This window comes from Equus przewalskii, chromosome 20 (genome assembly GCF_037783145.1).
Source record: "Equus przewalskii isolate Varuska chromosome 20, EquPr2, whole genome shotgun sequence".
NCBI classification, from domain to species: Eukaryota; Metazoa; Chordata; class Mammalia; order Perissodactyla; family Equidae; genus Equus; species Equus przewalskii.
The window spans coordinates 29,918,762-29,937,230 of record NC_091850.1 but is presented as its reverse complement, the minus strand read 5'-3'; the positions used below and the strand labels follow the sequence as shown (position 1 = coordinate 29,937,230).

Sequence of the window (18,469 nt, the reverse complement as noted above, 5' to 3'; positions counted from 1 at the left end):
AGTTTAGAGATCATCATGGTGAGAGGCACCCAACAACATCAGGGGCTGCCTGGAGTGGGGAAGCAAAACACTGCATTTTGAATAACTTCAAAGTGAGAAGCTGTGTCTCCGTTATTTTAAAGCAAAAACATTTATTCTGATTAGCATCATACGATACATGCTTTTTGTTAAAACAAACAAACTCAAGCCTAGAAAAGCATAAGGAAGAAAAAAAATCACAACAAATCTGACCATTATATTTTAGTAAAAGCTCTTTCATAAATCTTTTTTTACATGTATATTTGTGTCTGTGCATGCCATTAAAAAATACCTATAGTCAATAATATAGCTTGTCACGCAAAAACATAGCTTTTTGTGTAAAAACACCCCACATAGATCCGAGTCATCTTTCCTAATTCTTTCATAATATTCCATTTTGTATTTTACTTAATTTTGGAAAGTTTGTGACCATTACTTCAAATATTTCTTCTTCTCTGTTTTTTCTCCTCCTTCTAGTATTTTGATTGCCCATATATTACACCTCTTAAGATTACAGCTCTTAGAGGCTGTGTTATGTGTTTTTCCTCATGCTTTTTTTTCGTTGCATTTTAGTTTGGGAAGTTTCTACTACCTATCCTCAAGCTCACTGATTCTTTCCTCAGCTGTGTCCAGTCTAATGATGTGTCCGTCAAAGACATTCTTTTTTTAAAAATTAATTTATTGAAGTAACATTGGTTTATGACATTGTGTAAATTTCCGGGGAATGTCATTATATTTTGGCTTCTGTATAGACTACATCGGGTTCACCACCAAGAGTCTAGTTTCCATCCATCACTATACACACGTGCCCCTTTCAGCCTCCCCCCACCTGCTTCACGTCTGGTAACCACCAATCTGTTCTCCTTATCTATGTGTTTGTTTGTTTATCTTCCACATATAAGTGAAATCATACAGTATTTGTCATTCCATATCTGACTTATTTCACTTTGCATAATACCCTCAAGGTCCATCCATGTTGTCACAAATGACATGATTTTGTCTTTTTTATGGCTGAGTAGTTTTCCACTGTATATACTATATTTATATTATATCATCTTTATGCATTCATCTGTTGATGGGCACTTGGGTTTCTTCAAAATTAAAAATAAAAATACCATATGATCCAGCTATTCTACTTCTGGGTGTTTATCTGCAGAACATGAAAACATTAATTCAAAAAGATATATGTACTCCTACATTCATTGCAGCATTATTCACGATAGCTAAAGACATTCTTCATTTCTATTACAGTGCTTTTGATTTCTAGCATTTCCTTTGGATTCTTTCTTAGAGTTTCCATTTCTCTGCTTACAATACCAGTTTGGTATTTTTCCATTAGAGTCCTTAACATTAATCATAGTTATTTTAAATTGTCTGGTGATTCCAATATCTGAGTTCATGTCTGATGCTGGCTTTGTCTCTTCAGATTGTGTTTTTTTCCTATCATTTTAGCATGCCTTGCAACCTTTTGATGACAACTGCCATGATGCATTGGGTAATAGGATCTGAGGTAGTTAAGCCTTTGGGGTGAGGTTTTATGTTAATCTGGTTAGGAGGTGGGATGTGTTTAATGTTTGCTGTAGGTGTAGGTGCTGGAGGATTCAAATTCAAATTCCTCTAGTGTCCTTGTTTTAGTGTCCCCCATTGTCTTAGGGCTTCCCTAAGAAATTCTCCTTAAATAGAGTCAGGGTCTGGCAGCTCTTTCAGCTGTAATTCTATTTATTTTACTAGAGCTCTAAAATCTTATGATTAGATCTCAGTCTTTTAGTGGGCCTCTGTCTTTGGACTGTCGTCTTCACAAGTGTTTCTCCAGTAGCGTAACTTAAAAAAATTCCCATCCTCTCCTCCCTTCTTTGGCTTCAGTTTTTCCAATCTATTTCCTTGAAGCCCTTCTCCCTATTGACTATGTTCTTTTTTTGTTTCCCCTTAGATGAGACTGGAAGGATAGAGGGGGCTGGGATAGGGGGAACGTCCTTCCCACAGCTGATGTAGGACTCTGGCAAAGTCATCTTCCCTGGAGAATAGATCTTTGTTAAAAGTGAAGGCTCTAAGCGTGTTTCACAATGATTACTTTTCCCCTTTGCCTTCCCCATCCATAGCAATGAAGGGATCTTCACTTTGAAAACCTGGTGATGTTTGTGCAGGTAGGGCCTCTCAGGGTTTAGGGTCCTCCTAAGACTGTGGCAACCAGGGAGTTTCTCATTCTCACACTAGTCCCCACTCAACCTCCAGCAGTTTGTCAAAATTACGGCTTAAGTGTTCTTACCAGTTACGGCTTCAGTGGCTTCTGGAAGTTAAGCAGGTCTCTGCTGTGACTCTAGGGTTTGTCTATGTTTCTAGATTTTAGAGTAACAATTCACTCTGTGACCTCACTTCTCTGATGGATTCAAGAAAAATCATTGGTTTTCAGTTTGTCCAGCTTCCTCTTATTGTAAGAATGGGAATGATAACTTCCAAGCTTTTTGCGTGTTGGAGATGAAGCTGGTAGTCTCCATATATTTTATTTACCAAGTCCGTGTTGATGGACAGCTATATTTTCTCCAACATCCTAGGACATAGAAGTTTGTGCACTACATTAATTATGTTTTTCTTTGGATAAACTCTTTGAAGAAAGATTTCTAAGTCAAAATGTATGTATGTTTTAAATGCACTCCAGTAAGATGTTATCGATTTATGAGTCAACTAACATTGCAGAAAATTGTTTTCCAAGATGTTGGGTCTTTTGATCTTTTTGGAATTACCATGATATCCACTCAGTCTGAAAACTGACTGAAGAGGACATTTAGATTCCCTCCAGATCTTCATCCTCAATCTAGGAGTCACTTGAACTATCACTCCAAGATCTTACCCTAGGTTCACAGATATCATCCTTATTAAACAGATTTTATCTCTCAGTCATAAGGGACTTTACGAGACTTCTGCTCTGTGTCTTTTTCTTCTCTCTCCATCAAGCAGGTCAGGTATAATTTTCTCCATTTTACATAAGACCAGAGAAGATGAGGACATACCCCAGATTACAGGACTGGTAAATAAGAGGGTAAGATGTCAGTCTCTTGCTATCTCTATTTCCTAGATAATGAATTACTTTGAAGGTACAGAATGTATTTCATCAGATAGAAAAATATTGGAGTTTCTCCTTGAAAAAGATAACTGGCAAATGAGGAAACCTGGGAAGACTGTTGTCATGTTAATAATTGTAAGGGGAGGGTCTTTTTGTAGACACATTTGTTAATGATTTATCAGTTAAGTCCTGAGTGTAACTGGACTTAGCTCTTTGCCCTTAGTCCTTCTGCCAACGATAGAGCAGAGTCCCATCAGAGTTACTGAGGGAAAATAACAGCTTTTCCAAAGGAATCCTTTTCCTTTCCTAACTCATTGAGAAGTTGTGGAATTGAAGGAAAGGGAAAAAATGTGGAAGGATTTCGGATAAAACCTAATTTACATAAACCTCATATTACAGGTATTCCATTCACAGCGAGTGGACTATGAAGGATGATGTGTGCAGGGTGGTCAGACTGAGATGCAGGGGTGGCAGGAGTGTTAGAAGAGAATAACTGTGTGGAGATGTGGCTCAGATACTAGAACCCTTAGGGTTTCATGCAGTACTGATTTTCTTGAAAAAGGGTGCAAAGTCCTTCCATTTATTTATTAGCACTAACTCTTTTTGAATAAGGCTTATCTGGAATTATTGGACATAATTTTTTTTTCTTGAAGATTTTATTTTTCCTTTTTCTCCCAAAGCCCCCCAGCACACAGTTGTGTATTTTTAGTTGTGGGTCTTTCTAGTTGTGGCATGTGGGATGCCGCCTCAGCATGGCTTGACGAGTGGTGCCATGTCCGCACCCAGGATTTGAGCTGGCGAAACCCTGGGCTGCCGAAGCAGAGCGAGGGAACTTAACCACTTGGCCATGGGGTCAGCCCTTTTTTTAAAAAATTTTTTTGGACATAATATTTTTAAAAAGTCAGTCTGGTGAGACCTGGGGACACACGGGTTACCACAGCCTTCTCACTAGACTATAATCTCCAGTAGGGCAGAGAGCACGTCCATGATGCTTCTGTATCCTAGCCCCGTGCCTGGTACATAATGTGCATCAAGCGTGGTTCAATAATGGATATGGTCAAATGACTGACAGATAGCTTCACTGAGGAAGACTTGTGTTTAAAAGGAAAGTCCAAATCAATCTCTTTTTGGTAGAATATATGGCAGAAATATTTTTTTGCTTTGGCCCTTCTCTCAGCAGTTGGACTTTTCCAATTATTCCTTCCCTTGAACTTCCCAACCAAAGCACACTGTTTCTTCCAATGACAGCAGCATGTGATTCATCAGACTCTGGCTCACTGTGACCTGGGTTGTTCCTGTCTGGGAGAAGAGCTGCCCCTAAACTTGAGCCCTCAGATATAGTAAATTACCTGACTAGGACCTTTATTTATATCCTGTTACTATAATGCTTATTACAGAGTTGGTTGATTTAAATTGCAAATTGCAAGTAGATTCAGATGGAAAAAAAAGAAGAAAGGGAGCACTAGATGAGAAAAAGGAGAAGGATTTATCACCTAAAGGAAAAAATTCTCCAATAGAATGAGAAAATGAAATCTAGCTATGTGCTGTTTATGAGAGGCATACTTAAAACACGATGATGTAAAACAATGGAAAGTAAAGGAATGGAAAGAGACTTACCAGAGAATTACTACCAGAAAGAAAGCTAGTGTAGCAATATTAGTGTCAGAAAAAAAAAAGTTTTAAGACAAAGAAAACTATTAAGGATAAAGGGGATCATATTTAATAAAGAAAGGGATAATTCATTAGGAAGATTAAGTATTTAAATTTATGTACACCTAATAATATACCCTCAAAATATACAAAGCAAAAATTGACAGAATTACAAGGAGAAAGAGAAATTTCCATAATCCCAGAAGATTTTAACTTACTTACAAGTCACCTCAGAAAAATGTTTTAAGCAGCAAAATAGATGAATCTCATAAACGCAAAAATCTTAAATAAAATTTTAGCAAATTGAATATAGCAAAGTTTGCAAAACTACATCATGACCAAGTAGAATTTATCCCAAGAATGTGAGGGTAATTTAACATTAGAGTTTTTTCTCTAAATTAATTATCTGTAATAATTTATATGTTAACTGAATAACAGAGAAAAGCCACATTACCATATCAAAAGATGTAGAAAAAAATAATGAGAGTGTTTTACACCAATTCAAGACAAAAAAATTACTAGCAAACTAGAAATAGAAAGGAATTTCCTTAACATAACTGATGGTATCTGCAAAAGCCTACAGGAAACACTATATTTAATGGTGAGCTTTTAGTGGAATTCTCCTTAAAGTAAGGAACAAGAAAGAATGTCCACTATTCTGTTTATATTCAATATTGTACTGGAAATCCAACCCCAAGAAATAGATCAAGAAAAAGAAATAGAGGTATAAGTACTGGAAAAGAAGAAACAAAGTTGTTACTTTCTGATAATATAATTATAAAAATGGAAAACCCAAGAAAACTTACAAATTACAAGAACTAATAATTAGAGTTCATTAAAATTTCAGGATACGGGATCGATATGAAAAAATCAGTGGTTTCTGCATAAGGGCGACAGCCACTTAGAATAAGATAATTTTTTAAAAGATGCCATTTACAATAGCAACAAAAATTATACAGTGTCTAGGAATGAATCTAAGAAAACACATGCAGATATTTATGAACGATAGCATAAAGCTTTATTAAAGACTAAAGTAAATGAAGTGATATACCATGTTGAATATTAGGACGACACAATATTGTAAAGATGTAACTTCTCCAGAATTAATACATAAATTCAATTAACAATAATATAATTCCCAGCACAACTTTTTAGGAAACTTGATAGGCTTATCTCAAAATTTGTGTGATGAATAAATGGCCAACAAGAGTCAGAATAATTTTGAAGAAGGTATGGAGGTATAGGAATTAATTTACCAGATACAAGACTGCATAAAACTTGGGTAATAATACAGTGGAAGATGGGGACAGGGATTCATAAATAGGCCAAGGAACTGTAATGGAAGTCCAGACTTAGGACTCAGGCATATGTAGAGACTGGGAAGATGACGAAGATGCACAGTAGATCGGCAGGTAAAGGAAGAGTTACTCAGATACAGAATGGATTCAGTAGGACAGGGAAACAAGAAAACAGCAACAATGCATCATTTTATGCTCATCAAATCGTCAAAAATTAAAATATCTGACAATACCAGGTAATGATTAAGGAGAGAATGGAAACCCCTATACTGCTGATTGGGTACAGCTGCTTTGGAAAAAAATTTATCAATATTGAGGAAATGTTAAGATGTGTGTTCCATACGACTCAACAATTCCACCTCTAGACAGATGCATATCCTGCAGAAAGTCTTGCAAATACTCAAAGTGAGACTTGCATGAGAATGTTTGTTGCAGAATCATTTACAATAGTGGTAATGGAAAGTTGATCAATAGAGACATTAATAAATAATCGTATTTTTGTATGTACCTGCATACAGTAGATAGAATCAATTAATTGGAGCTATTTGGATCTCAAAAACTCAATGCTGAATGAAAAAAATCAAGGTGCATAATAATATATTCCATTATCTATGTAAAATTCTTAAACAACCAAAATAATTATGTATGTTGTTTATGGATACATATATATGATGTAAATGCATTTTTTAAACAACCAGTAAGGATATATAACAACTACAGGATTTTGGCTACCATAACAGGAGAGGGAGATAGTGAATTTTGTTATTGAGAGATATAAATTACTGCATCTGTGATGTTTCATTTATTTAAAAAAAAGGCATGGAACAGATATGGTAAAATGTTAATATTTGTGAAATTTGGTTATTGGTAAATTGATCTTTGTTATGTCATCCTCTGTAATTTTCAAGTGCATATGAAATATTTTATGCAACAAATAAAATATCATAAATGGAAGATTAAATCACAGCTGGAATTTTAAGTGAAGACGTAAGATAATTCTAGTGAGCAAGAAGCAAAAAAAATGTGAATCCCTGGCACTGAGGTTTGTGGCTTAAGCTTCATTTGGGAAAGTTGATCGTATATTGTGGATTTGGAAACTCCTTTTGATTGTTCTTGGTTGTTCTCAGCAGGCCGAAGAAACTTCTGGGGGCTTCCAAGCATGTTTGTACTTTAAGGTTTGGGTCTGGCAAATGGATAGAGACTGGGGGACGTGAGGGCAGTGGAGAGAAAAGATGTAGAATTTAGCTGGATTGAAAGCAAGATGTCAGTTTTGATTTAGAATTAGTAGGAAAATGAAATCAGAGAAGTTGTGGAAAGACAGGCACAAAAATGTGTGCCTGAAAAAAATATGCCTTGAATTAGTATTCTAAGACAAATATTTTGGCGTGTGTCTGCGTATTTTATTTCCAGAGAGGCTTAATTCTAAGCCATCTTTTAAAAAATGTCTTGAAATTCATTCAAGCAAAGAGAAAACTTCTCAAACTTACCTTATTCATAAAATATGTTTCATATATCTATATATATAAAGATCCTCCAAAAGTCATTGCTTAGGAAGTAATTTATTGATTCCATTTAAACTAAACATTGCTACCACTGCAAAAGCGGTTGCTCTGAAAAAGGATTGAAAAACACATCATGAGTTTCCATAGTTTAGTAACAATATCCATGTTGATCACGTGAAGTAAAGCTACCGGCAAATGTCATTTAAGCTCATCTTGCAATTTTTAATAACTTATGGGGTGAGTGTGTGTCACCTTGAAAGTGTGCCTGTGACATTTACAAATTCTTTCAAACACATTCCTAAACACAGTGATAAATATTCCTGAGCTCCCTTTTCTTATACCAGTGTTTGCCAACCAACATCCATATGGTGTTTGGTTTGACTGATGTCCTCTAGCCTTTTCTTAAAAATATTGCATTCAAAAAAATATCTGTGCTTCCAGTCAGCTTGTAAGCATAAGTTTTAATGTGAACCTGATCATAGCAAGAGCAAAATGATTAAGAGGGCCTTAACCTGGGCAGCAGGCATGGAGGGGCAGGGTGGGTGGAGAAGCGTGTAGATAGAATTCCAGTTTAGAATATATTTTACAATATTGAGAACAGGTTCAGTTTCACCTGCTGGGTTTGGAGAGATTCTCAGTGGTAAATCCAACAAGTAAGGTCCCTGTTGAGGACTTTTTAATGACTATTTTCCATACTCCTCCCCAGTCCCACCCTACCTCCCACCCCCAAGATTTCAAGGTTTCTACTGAACAGAAGTTATATCTCCCAGTCTCTAAAAACGGGGGCGGGGGGGGGGGGGCGGGTTTAGAATGTATAAAGCTTGGTTAGTAAGTTGTAGGAAGTCTGGTGGCATTGAGGTTTCAGATGAGATCCTGGCAAGTTGTGGCAATATATAATTTGTTTTCTTTTAGGAGAGAGAACATGCAATACTTTTGGAAAATTAGGTACATATTACTTTTCCAGCTCATCATTAATTATATGAATGCTGTGCCTGGTGACGGACACTCTAAATTTTGCAGCTTAAAAGTAAAAATGTGTCCAAGAATTAAAGGCAGATGACACCAATATAAGCATGTGCTAATCTGTATTTCTTTGACTGAAGCCAAGTTTTAGAGTGTGCTACTCACCTGAGAAATTTCTCATTCCGCTGTAAGGCATGATGTTAGAGAGTTAGGAGGCAGGGAAGAATTTGTAAAGCAAACTCTCACATCATTTCATAATTCTGTAACATAAGCATGAAAGGTAGGTGAAAATTTCTAGATCTAAACCCATTAAAAGTAAGAGGTTATTCATTTACACTTAATCCAACGGATTTTGTCAGAAAAGATGTTGTTAGTAATATGGATGAATCATATCATTTGAAAGGATTCCCCCCACGTTTTTTTAAAACGGTTTGGTTTTTCCTTTATTTCACAATATTTAAACGAACTTCTCTAATTTGATCCCCATGTACCTGGGTCCATCTCGCTTTATTTTTCACAGCTTCTCAAGTGAAAGGAACGGGATAAAGGAGGGAAATTATATTTTGCAATCATATGGAGTGGTGAAGATAAAGGAAGAAAATTGTTTTGATCTAACATAAACAGTTTTAGGATTATAGATCCTTTAGCAGCAAAAAGTCTTCAAGAAAATTGCTTCAACCACACACATATTACTCTTCTCATTTCCACGTCAAATAAAAAAAAATAGAGGAAGGGTAGGCAAGGGAAAAACACATTTATTGAGCCAGGCACTGAGCTGGATATTTTCAATAACATGAATAGAAATATAGTGACCATATTTTACTAGGATGTATAAGATTTTGTTTGGCAAGCATTGTTTTTGGCGTGCAGTAAAAATGAAGATGTTATAATGCAGTTAGCATAATTTCCCATACTACTGACAAAGATTGAACTGTCCATGTTGTCTCCTCAAAATGGAAAGAGACAAATGAATAAATCCATGAAAACCAGAAAGCACAATGTGCAATAACCAAAGATTTACAGAATTAAGAACGCGAGATAAATCAGATGACTATAGTCTTCTGTAATTCTTTAAGGCTTAAAAAGAAAAAAAATAGGCATTACTATAAGTATACATAAAAATGAAATTTAAAATTGAAATAAGATTATTTCTGATATATGGCTGATTTTTCCCATATCATAATATATTTGATGGCTAAAATCAAATAAGGAAAAGATTTATTTCTAGGGGGCTAGGGAAATCAAATTGTGAGAGATATCATTATCATGGCTTTGGACAACCACCTTGAGGTGACTTATAGTTAGGAAAAAATCTGCACTCTATGATTTTGTTGGCTTTGCATCTGATGATGTACTATGTATTATTTCTGTTCCTTATTTGTCATTCAGTTTTTATAAAATGTAAAAATGGTTATTGAGAAAACCTAGCATAAACCTGCAAAGTGGTGAATTAGAAGGTGGGTTCTTATGTAAAAAAGCCAGTCAAGGGGCCAGCACAGTGTCTTAGCGGTTGGGTCCGCATGCTCCGCTTTGGTGGCCTGGGGTTTGCAGGCCCGGATCCTGGTGCAGACCTAAACACTGCTCATCAAGCCATGCTGTGGTGGCTTCCCACACGTACAAAATAGAGGAAGATGGGCACAGATATTAGCTCAGGGCCAATCTTCCTCACACACACACACACACAAAAAGCCATTCAACAATTTATTGTAACAATCACTTCTAATTTCCTACTTAATGTTGAAGAATTTTGCTTGGCATTTTCTAGGGAAAGAGAAAAATCAGAGGTAGTGGTAGCTTTGAAAATATGAAACCTCATGTTATTACATCATCTTCACTTCAATATGGCTTAACAGGAGACAGAGATCACCCAACAGGCTGGTTCTAGATTGCTTTGGTTTCCCCATGAGACCCTTAAATTGTTTAAAATGAATGATCAAGCACAAAAGCAAGCCTTATTGAAGCAAATAACACTCAGGAAGTTTCAGAGGTCACATGAAGCGAAGCTGAAGGGTTGACATTTACACAAATTTGGATTGTACTTTAAACACTTCACACCCCAGATCAGCTGTACAATGGCATATTATACTACTTCTAGACAAACGATTAAGAAAAAATTAGTACATTCACGCTTTACAGAAGTACATGATTACATATTTTTTCAGTTTTGTTTTACATAGACACTATCATATTGAAACTACATATGGATAGATTGTAAGTCATTAAATACTTATTTTCATTCGTATTACATGATGAGAATTATATATTTCAATGTATCATACAGTTTTGAACTACATAAAGCGATATAAAATAACATAACGGTTACTTAAAGTCCGGAGTGTCACATGGCAAATACGTCAAATACACCAGTGAAAGAATGAGACATGACATCTTTCGTTTCTAAACAATAAGCAGCTTTGAAGGAAGGACATTAGGACAAGAAGGGGAGGTAGTTACTTTTGAAAATTCAAAATCACTTTATTGGGAATTTTATAAGACAAATCATTTTTTCAGAAGTATCTTTGCCATATAGTTTTTCAATCTCAGGTAACATAAGGAAAAGATTTTCTTTTGCCCAGGATTTGTGAAATTTGCATAGAAAAACTCAGATTGTATTTTGAAGTTTATCCAAGAGAAGCATAATTTGACCTTAACTATTAAAGGTTATTTTTGATATTACTATTTCAGTAGTCAAAGTTTTTAGAGTTAATTGCTTTTTTCTTTTTAATCAGCAGCAGGTAAAAAGTCAACTAATAGACTAAGATTATCTAGGGGTCTCTCTAGTCGTTGACCACAACCACATAAAACAGGATATGTTTTTCCATTTTACCCGGCTCAATGCTTCCTGACTTGAAATCAGAGCATAATCAAGGAATTGATGTGGATAAAGCGGTGCAGGCATGTGATGTTGTAAGTCACGTACATCTCTTAGCCATAAACTGAATGCGTAATAGATTCACCATGTCTGATGAAATTTTGGTTTAGCGGGCTACTCTCGGCATTTTGTGGAATCCCGAGATGCCCAAACCTCTGGAAACATCCTATTTTCTTTTTCCTTTCCTTGAAATAGACACCATGATGGTCTCAGACCAAAAATCACCTTCCTGAAAAACACAAGTTTAGGGAGCGAACTTTGATTTGATTTGTAGATGATGTATCTGCTAATCCTGGAATAAGTGCAGGCCGTAATTATAAATAGAACTTCTGGTTAGATCATAAGTTCTCAAGCAATCACTGTGTATTTTTACATTTCTGCTTCAGACCTCCAGGACCAAGTCATCTACATAGCCTGGATTTATTAATGACTTTTGAATTAATTAAGTAATTAATGAATTGAGCTAGAATCTCTAAGCATGCAAATCTCTAAATAAGGTAACTCGTGACATTCAACCTGGGCCTTGATATCTGTGTGACAGATTTAACATTTGACTCAGTCCTTTGCCGGGTCAAAGTCATTGTTTATGAATAATTTAGTTTCTTGCAGATCCTATGGTTGCTACTGCACATAATTAACTCTTAAGAAAAATATAGGCACTGGAGTGAGAGGGTAAAAAGCCCACAAGTATGGACAGCTAAGAAGAAGGGGAGAGGCAAGGATGTTAAATCAAATCAATCTGACTTGGAGGAATGGATCTCTGTTTTTCTCTTAAGCCTTGTCACAGCCACACTGGTCACTTCTTCCAGTTACAGGCATGTCAGCAATGCTCTCCTGACTGCACCTAGGCCTTTGACCTGAAACCCTGGATGCCACCTAGATCATGAGAATCAAAGATAGTTAGAGCTGGAAGCGGCCATTTTAGGGCAACCCACTTATTTAACAGGTGAGGAGACTGGTGGCTAGAATTTAAAGGACATGCAGAGGGCCACACGGCCTGTTTAGTGGCAGCAATGTGGCCCAGACCTGGAAACTGAGTGCCCAGACCACTACCCTAGCAATGACACTATTGTGCTTGAGCTGAAAAGGTAGAAAAGGAAATTTGTTCCCCCTGAAGTTCGCATGAAGCTTTCATCAATGGCAAATCTACGTTAGCAACACTGGGGACGATAATTCAGTCATTGACATTTTCCTGTGTGTATGCAAAGTTCCCTTGTGCATGCAATGTCCTTTTCAGGCCCAGGCATTCAATTCAAAGACATTCAAAAGTGTGTTGGTATGTTTTTAACTTGAGAGGCTTGAAGGGCGGGGTGGTAGTCTTATCCCCAAATCCTAGCCAGAACCGATTTCTTATCAGACAAAGTGAGTACACTCTCCACGTCAGCTCTGTGGTAATTCAATTAAGCAATACATTCAAAAGTCTGCTGAACTGTTGCTAGCTGCATCTTAGACCATTTTGTCACTCCCTTTCTGGCTTCTATATTCATTTACATAAAAAAGGTGAAATTTACCTTCCAATTGATACAGTTTTCCTGCAAAAAAAGAAAACTTAAAAAAAAATAAAAGTAAAGAAAGGCACTTTGTATGATGTGCACAAATCTGTTTCTTTCCTGTCTACTCGAAGGAGATAGGGAAGTTACTACAGGCAGGGCCTAGTTTTTCTGCAAGTGATGGGCAGCAGTGTGCGGCTTCAAGAAACGGCTGGCCGGATTTCCTCCACAGCCAAACTGCTCCCTGGAGCTCAGGTGCCTTGGTTTTTCATTAACTCACAGGATTGTCTGATTCAGTTGGGTCCCGACAGGACAAGGAGTTGAATTCCTTGATCTTCTACAGGTGGTAAGGGATTGACCCCCTTTGGACCAAACCAGTGAAAGCAAGTTTTTGGTACATAACCACCGACCAGGATTGGTCTTAGGCACTTGGGAGAATGGAAAGTCTGTTAAATAACGTGGCTGGTGATGACTTGTGCTCATCTTGGGGTGCCTTATACCCATTTGTTAAAACTGACTAGAGAACATTTTGCAGTTTGGGTCGTAAGCTTCCATAAATCATCCATTGGCCACCACCAGTTTCCATGTGCTTTGTAACTTGAATATTTAGCTGTTTGTTTATAAAAATATGACTTTTTATAACTCGGAGCATAAGGATCATAAAAACCAACTGTGTAATGGTGGTTCATAATCCACGATGAGAGAAAAAACCAAAGCAGAATCAATAGCCAGATATAAAAAAAAAGAGTTTTGGAGTTGTTGGACTCAGCAAGGAATGAGCATGGCTTGACTCAGTGAAAGATCATTTTTTCTAAAAATTAGAGGCTCATTCAATATGTCTTTTAAAAAAAATCTCATGCATCTTCTTCTCTCTACATACCTATTTGCATATAATCTTAGACTATGATTCCTTACCTACATAATGTATAAAATGCATGTGCAGTATGTTAAAACCAACTGGAACTCATGATTTAAAAGTGTAATAAAATGAGCACGTAACTGAAGAGTACTTGTATTTCTATGATGAAGGGCAATTATTTGATAGCTTAATTAAGATACAAGGCATTGGTTCAAATTATCTTGGCTGGAAAATACTCAATAGTCATAGAATCAAGCACTTGGAGTTTAAAAGGACATTAGAGATTATTTGGTCCAAAATTTCCTTTAGGGGAAACTGAGGCCCAGAGAAGGGAATTGATCTAAGAAAACACGGTTAGGACTGGAACCCAGGTCTCTTGACCCCCAGTCTGCATCCTTCCATTTGACTAGCGCTCTTCTTGATAGGAAATATGGTAGACCATAAAAAAACCCCTTAATCTAGATAAAGAGTGCTAATTGACCACAGATTTATAGTCTTGACTTGACTTAATGAGTGGCTAATTGGTGATTTTTAGGGATTTAGTTCAAACTAAGTCTTTAGCCAAAACGTTTTTTATATATGCTTAATTATATCTCAAAAGCAGATTTTATAGGTTTGCAAACTATCAGAGTGATTGATATACATCTTGGAGAAGAATAGAGTATTTGGGGAAAGGTTTACTCTGTATTAGCTTTGAACAGAGGTTTTCGTCACTGCCTCTTAGAGTGGAATATATTCCCTGGCCCTCTTGAAAGTTGTGTGTCTGTTTGCAGGTCATTCTCTACCATTATGTGAATCTTAAACCACTAATAGATTTTCTAAAAATTATGCCTTCTCCTTACAAACAGGGCTGTTTAGTGAAGTCAAACAGACTTGACCTGTACTTTCCAAGAGAGGATTGTTTTCATGCACTAAAATAACCTTTAGTGGAAATGGTTATCTAGGGCAGTGCTTCTCAAACTTCAGTGTGTACATGAGTCATCTGAGGATTTCAGTAAAATGTGGGTTCTGATTCTTTGGGTCCGGGGCAAGGGGGTCGAGACTGCATTTCCCAGCAGTGCCCAGGTGACGCTGATGTAGATTGTCCTCAGACCATATTTTGGTACCAAGGATCTAGGGAATTGAATGAATTTGGACAACTTTCCCAAATGTTCCCCTCCTTCCTAAGATGTTTATATATTGGGAGAACAGAGCCTCAGATCAGTTACTTTTGGAATTCTGAAAGTGTTCACTTTCAAACATCAGGCCACCTCTGAGTCCAGTTTCTATCAATGTTGGTTTGTTGGGGTGGAGTAGTTAACTCACAGAGATGAGCTCAAGTTCTCCATGGGAATGGACGTAGAGAACGGATTCGGCATTAGGCAAAATCAAAAACAGAGGGAGGCAGTTCAATGAGTCACGGATGCTTTCTTTAAAATGTAGATCCAGGTTTTTGTGTGTGCTCAGGAGCCTACCTTTGCAACCAACTTGGAGAATCTTGCTCTCATACCCTGGCCTTTGTAGCGGTTCCCAACACTCCACAGACATCTGGTTTCTTAGAACTTTTATTTGGACACTTCTGACATGAGTGCTGTCTCTGCTTCTGCCAAGATTTTGCCAATGGATCTACTCCAGACAGAAACTAACTTCTGGCTTTGCTTAAAATTTCTTTGCTGCTCAAGATTGCTCAGAAAAACAAGACAAAACAAAAACTCTGTCTCTGAAACAGCATGTTAGGTGTTGTCACACTCCGTTTTCATCGTTGCTTTATGAAGATTCACCCAGAGAAGAGCAGAAGCCCCAGAGTAGCCCAAAGCTCATAGGAGAAGAAATTTCTGATCTGTGGAGAGCCCTAAAACTCTAGGTTGGCGGTTGTTGCTTAAAGCAACCTGGAGATAAAAAGAATCAGATAAACTATACTACACTGTGTTAGAAATTGAATAGTGTCATCCGCTTCCTATTCCCCCATGGGCTTTGGGTTGGTATGGCATTTTACTCCACAAACAGGGACTGCATATACTACTATTTACTGTAAATATTCATTATAACGTCACAGCATAAAATCCCGGGGACCCGCTGAATACGTAAACAGCTGTACTGGGAAGATAGAAAATAGTCTTTTATTTTACCTAAGTGATAGAAAAATAGTCTTCAAAAATACATTGTTAAACTTATGGGTTTATATTAAAGTGGAATTTGTATGTACAGTAAGGCAGTATTCCATTAGCATCCTGCTGTGATTATCTTTTAAATTAAAGTTAGTCTTTTGGGATTTCTTTTCCACTAAGAGAAGACTAGGGTGTATAATAAATTATCTATCATGTTGAAATAAATCAGAAAAGCATTTTAGAAGGATTTACCACATGAATCTTATTTGCCTCTCATGTAAGAAAATTTTACTTTCCGAAACTATATTCTCAAGAGGCTTTAGAATGAAATACAATTTAGGGGAGAAAATCCGTGTTTAACAAGTTCAAACTATTTTCAGAAAAAATTGGAGGCATCATTGTCATTTGCATATCAGCAATGCATCACTAAGGTATTAAGAACTGATGTAAACAATTTGTTGGGTGTTCTAGAATGTATTCTTTCTTTAACTGTGTTGTTATTGGTTCATTCTAATAAAATGAAGAGGAGTACAAAGCTTAAGAAATTGGTTTTCAAAAGAGGTTTCCATGATATTTTTCTCATATCTATCATCTTCCTGTGGTAAACAATTTTGACTATTTCATTTCCTTCTGTTGCGTACCAAACCATGAAAGCCTTTTCCAGAGGATATACCTATTGGCACTGTCCCTCAAGAATACTAGGCAATGTGCTTTTATTTCATTGAATACACCATTTTATAACTAATAGCAAGGACTAAATCTACAAATCACAGTGAGGAAACAAAATGATTTGTTCTGGAATCAGCTGTTGGAGAAAGAGGCAACTGGTTGAAAATGGAGCATGAAAAGGAGCAAATTGTGAGTTTTAGTAGTGTCATTCTAAACAGCTTCTCGCGCATTCTCTAGCAGATTGCATTTCATATACTCTGTAGTGTTACCTGAAGAAAAATCACATTTTAACCAATCCTTTTCTTAATCAAGCTGTCACTGAAAGGAGTGCATAAAACCTGCGGGATCCAAGTAATCCAACCCGCCCAGCTGGAGTCTGCAGTTGCCTGGTGGTGCTGTGAAGGAGGCGAGGTCTTTCTGAGCTTGATTGTGTGGAAGGGATGGTGGAGCCTCCTTGGCTTGTTCTTCGAACAAAGCCAGGTTTGGAGCTCGCGGATCCTGCGTTAACACCAGGATGTTGTTATCCGTCACCTGGGACACCTTAGCGTACTCCTTACTGGTTTCAGGAGTGCTGGCCTTCTCTGTCTGGTCGCTGTTCTCTTTCTGTTTCGGGAGCAGTGACAGTGCTCCATCTTTGTTGACTTTGTGAATCTCCACGTAATCCAAGGCTTTAACAGAGAGAAACGGAGTTTTCTCCTGGGGCGGCAGCCATGCTCTGTCTTGGTCAGTCTTGGAAGGAAAGCTTTCCACCTCTCTCTGCTCGGCTGCCTTTCCCTCCGCTCCAGTCTCAATGGTTTTTGAGGATTTGAAAGCATGTTTGTCTGTTTTGTCCAACAAAGTGGCTGATGCACCTGCTGCACCAGTGGCCAGCTGACATATGTCAGCAATGTTGTGGTAAGAAGATCTGAAATTGTGCTGGTTGGGGGGCTGTGGCAAAGGCCATGTTGAAGATTTGGATCCATCGACGTGGAAATAGGGGATTTTGCCTTCCAAGCTTGTGCTCTGGGGGTCCCAGGTATGGGTGACATTTTTTGGGGGATTCTCCGGCTTCTCAATGCCCTCAGGGGTCTGGAATGTGGAGGGATTTGCCCGGGGTTCCTCACACTTTTCTGACAAAAGGGAAGGGCTGTCGCAGCTGCCCCGGCCAGAGTCACTGTCAGGATCCAGGTGGGTGGGCTTCATACCCTGACCCGGGTGTTCTTTTGAATGGGCTGGCATCAGCTGCTGGTCCTCACTGTCATCTACTTCTAAGAACTCCACCAGCAAGTCCTCACAGTCAGAAGTGGGAGGGAATTCTTGGCACCCCAGGGCACTCAGTAGTTCTTCAGACTTGCCCTTCTGTTAAAACGTAGACACAAGGAGAGATGGCTGTTAGTTTCATAGCATTCCAAATCAGCATCACGGCCAAGCCCGAGTTTGTGACTACGGGCCAGCAGGAAGTGGTAACAGCCTTGCAGAGTTTCCCAAACTTTAGACGTTTGTGTACCAGGCCATCAATAACCATCTCCTGGACTACTGTTCATCTAATATTTTTCTTTAAGTCAATTCACCATTTAACTTAGTTTCTCTAGCAATAATGAGTTCAACGGGCAAGTAGTATAGCACATGTAATAAACATATAACTATTCAACAACAAAACTTTGTGAAACATCTAGAACCACAGTGCTCATGCATGCATGTGCCACTTTGGGACTCACTGGCTCTGCGATGTGGTTGCTGGCTTCCCAACCTCCTCCACCACCTTCTAGGGTCTGGTGGTGGTAACTCGATTCTTGTTTCTTCCTTCTCCTCTCCCTCCTCCTCTTCCTGCTTCTCCCTTCGCTTCCCCTTCCTTTTCCTCCTATGCTACTTTTTCCTCTCCTTCAACTCTACTTCCTCTTCTTCCTCCCCCTCTCTCCCTGAAATTCCATGTTGTCTCCCTCTCCTCCTACTCCTCTTCCTCCTCCTCCTCCTCTCCGTTTTTCCCCCACTCCCCCTCCTCTTCCTCCCGCCTTCTCTTA

General features: G+C 37.9%; 2 protein-coding genes across 8 annotated transcripts in view; both read right to left on the bottom strand.

The window, feature by feature from the left end:
* The window catches only part of AGXT2 (alanine--glyoxylate aminotransferase 2), a 40,370-nt gene extending 38,033 nt beyond the window's left edge, over nucleotides 1–2,337 (bottom strand). Inside the window, exon 1 of the mRNA XM_008512000.2 lies at nucleotides 2,285–2,337. The gene's annotated coding sequence lies outside the window, so the exon portion shown is untranslated. The remainder of the gene's footprint in view (nucleotides 1–2,284) is intronic.
* A 6,890-nt stretch (nucleotides 2,338–9,227) lies between these two features.
* The window catches only part of PRLR (prolactin receptor), a 156,295-nt gene continuing 147,053 nt past the window's right edge, over nucleotides 9,228–18,469 (bottom strand). For all 7 annotated transcript variants that reach the window (XM_008512017.2, XM_070587033.1, XM_070587034.1 and 4 more), the window contains one exon: nucleotides 9,228–17,807. In XM_008512017.2, coding sequence (XP_008510239.1) covers nucleotides 16,785–17,807 — 1,023 coding nt within the window. In that variant the 3' untranslated portion in view covers nucleotides 9,228–16,784. The remainder of the gene's footprint in view (nucleotides 17,808–18,469) is intronic.